This window comes from Rutidosis leptorrhynchoides, chromosome 3 (genome assembly GCF_046630445.1).
Source record: "Rutidosis leptorrhynchoides isolate AG116_Rl617_1_P2 chromosome 3, CSIRO_AGI_Rlap_v1, whole genome shotgun sequence".
NCBI lineage: Eukaryota > Viridiplantae > Streptophyta > Magnoliopsida > Asterales > Asteraceae > Rutidosis > Rutidosis leptorrhynchoides.
Window position 1 is genome coordinate 230,320,989 of NC_092335.1, and position 3,372 is coordinate 230,324,360.

Here is a 3,372-nt window from a genome sequence, read left to right on the forward strand (position 1 = left end):
CTGGTTCTGTCACATTATTAGCTAAATCGGTGGTTGTTAAGGGTTCCCTTCCATCCCTATTTTTTGGTCTTTTCATTTTATAACAAGATTCAGTAACAGACAGAGTACCTTCTTGTTTGTTTGTGATGATGCCACCGAAGCCTGTATCGGTGTTAGCGGTGGTAGTGGTAGCTCCGACCATCGCTGCCGCCGTTGTTGCCCTACTTTTGCTTGGCTTTGTCCACCACTCCGGATATCCCTTGATTTCAAAACATTGAAGAATGGTATGCTTGGATTTCCCACACCTTGTACATTTAAGTTTCGATTTATCAATTCTTGGTGTTGGGTGTCGATTTGATTTAGCAGCTAACCCCAAGACTCGTTTTGGTTGGTGGCTGCTAACCCAGATGCCACACCTTGATTTTGGCTGAAGTGATTGGTTTGCCCTAAAATCAATTGGTGTGCAACCTCCTTCCTTACTGCTGCATATGCTTCTTCTGCAGTTGGTAAGGGCTCAATCCTTAACAGTTCTCTTTTGATTGTGTCATGTTTTGAGTCAAGAGCATTTAAAAACTGAAAAATCTTTTGTTCTGCTCGGATTCTGTTGTAGGTCACAATGTCGGTTGAACATTTCATGGGATTAGGATCTCTTCGATCTATTTCTCCCCAAATCCCTTGCATTGTGATCTACAGATATGAGAGAGACATGTTTTCTTGCTTTATGTCATTTGCTTCGAAATTCTGAAGCTTGTCTTTTCCACTGCTGTAAGTGGTGACTAGAGCATCCCACAAAGTCTTGGCTGTGGGAAACTCAGTCAAATTGCTTGCAAGATTAGGCTCAATGTTCTGAATTAGCCATGAAAACACAACAAGATCATCTTGTTCCCATTTTTCGAAGCTAGGATCATCACTTTCTGGTGGACTTGATGTGAGATGGTTAAGGAGAATTTTTGATTTTCGTCCTATAGCCACCTTAATTATCCTAGACCAAAGTGCATAATTTTGGCTTGATAAGCTTAAATTAATCTTTAAGCTATCAGAGAGTTTTGGTTGTGTTAGAAGGCTAATTTTTAAGAAATCTACAAGTTGGTTTGATATATCATTGTTTTGTGGATTTTGTGAACTTTCTGTTGAGCTTGAAAAAACTGGGTTACCGTCACTAGACATGGCAGCCCTTTAATTTGGTAAATGATAGGCTTATTTAGTTTCTTTGATTACGGATCAACAAACCATAAGCTCTAATACCATGTTAAGAAATAATTAAGACAGAATATTTGATCTTTGTATTGATTTCAATGATTGATACAAATTGAATTAGAGTTCTGGTTTACAATGAGAGTGTATTTATACACAAGAAATGGTAACAGCTATTTCCTAAACTAGAATTGCTCCAACACCACCTTTGGAACCTCTATGTATCATTTGAGGAAATGTGCAGATTGTACCCATTTGACCCGTTATCCTTGTTGCTATGCTGGAAAGGGACATGATGAAATATATTCTGATCCCAAGGTCAAATAACCTAATAAGGTTATTTGACTTTATTTGCAGCAGTTTGACTTTTCCTTTATATATTCTAACAATAACCCTAAAAATGTATCACCACTAATTATTACCAACCATTTTCATCAAATACATAAAGGTGGCGGTGCTAATTGCCTGCAGATTCCGACAATGGTGGTAATCGGCTGTGAAGGCGGCGGTGCTTATAGACCACGGCGCGGCGGAAGAACTCATCCCACCATCGTCACCTCCGCTGACGGAAACGAATATGATGATGACAGAAATTAGATCTGAGTTTTGATGACGGAAACGAAGATGATGATGATGGAAGGGGTATTTTAGATCTGAGATTTGATTTGCTCCTGTGACGGAAAAGAAGATGATGACGGAAATGAACCCAGAACTGATGTTGGTGAGGCATTTAGTATAGAAATTTTATGTTGTACTCGTTTAACATGTCGCCTATAGAAATTTTATGTATGTGTATGTTGACAAGGTTGATGTAATTGGAGATATATGCTTGATATCCCATGTTTGTTTTCTTATTTGTTTTTACCTTTGATTATAGTTGCTTCCTAGCTTTTAATTTATTAAAAGAAAAGATAAGAAATGGATTTAAAGTGATAAAAGAATACCAAGCATGTATATATTTGTGGTGATGAAGATGACTTTTGGTGATGATGAAGAGGACTAGTGGTGCAATCTTTTAAAAAACTTGGATCAACCGTGTATTTCTGACTAACGTTCTTTAATGAATTTCACGATGTTATATTTTCTTTGATAAATTAAAAATTGTAATCCTTTTCAGGCTTAAGAAAATAGAGAGTTATCTTGATTGTCAAATTGAGTAACTTAGGTTACCTTTTCGGGCCATTTGCCCTTAATCCTGAAAAAGCATAGTGTTCATTGAACAAGTTTAACGTATTAATAAGACTATCCTTGTGCCATTCGGAAGTGTCATCTGCATAGAAAATATGGGACCCATTTATAGACGGACTCCCAATATTAGCACCACGTATCTGACCGAACTTGACGTCATCTCGAATCATCAAGTGTAAACCCTCCATGAGACCATGACTACTAAAAAAAGAAGTGGGCTCATCGGGTCACCCTAACGTAAACCTCGTTGCATCTCGAATTCTTCTGTTGGACTACCGCTTATTAAAATGGACGTGTGAGCATTCACCGAACACATCCTCACCCAACTTCTCTAAACAACCCCAAAGCCAAATATATTAAGCATATGGTCAAAAAATGCCAAGAGACTATCATACGCCTTTTCAAAATCTATTTTTAGAATAAGTAGCTTCTTCTGCAATTTTTTATACCACTCTAAAGATTCAGACAGAATTAACAGGCCATCAAGAATTTGACGATTCGCTACGAACGTCGATTGCTCCTTGCATATAATCTTTTCAATGACTTTAGCTAATCGATTAGCCAAAATCTTGGAAATAATTTTATATTGAAATCGCACTAAGGAAATCAGATGATAATCTTTAATCACCGACGGGTTAGGAACCTTCAGAATTAAAGTTATAAAAGCTGAGAGAGCACCTTTCAGAAGTTTATCAGTGTTTAATGCAGCAATAATAGAAGACACAATATCACTTTTTAAAGAGTCCCAATACAACTTAATAAAAGCGAACGTGATCCCGTCCGGTCCCGGAGCTTTGTCACTACCACATTCCCATACCACCTCACGAATCTCGACTTCTGTAATTTGCTTTTCGAGAACCATACCATCTGAATTCGACAAAACTGCATCTGAAACAAAGTTGGGCATATGCGCATTGTTTTCTACTCTTGCAAATTTGTCTTTGAAAAAAATTAAAGAATTCCTCTTTTATACATGTCTAATCCGAAATCCAATCGCCATTGACCGTGATA

General features: G+C 37.5%; 1 protein-coding gene across 1 annotated transcript; it reads right to left on the reverse strand.

The window, feature by feature from the left end:
* Positions 1-666: 666 nt before the first annotated feature.
* LOC139900858 (uncharacterized) lies at positions 667-2,549 on the reverse strand. Its single transcript, XM_071883609.1, has 2 exons — positions 2,344-2,549; positions 667-1,153 (listed from the first exon to the last, which is right to left on the reverse strand). Exons 1-2 carry the CDS (start codon positions 2,547-2,549, stop codon positions 667-669), a joined length of 693 nt encoding a protein of 230 aa, XP_071739710.1.
* Between the last annotated feature and the right edge of the window lie 823 nt (positions 2,550-3,372).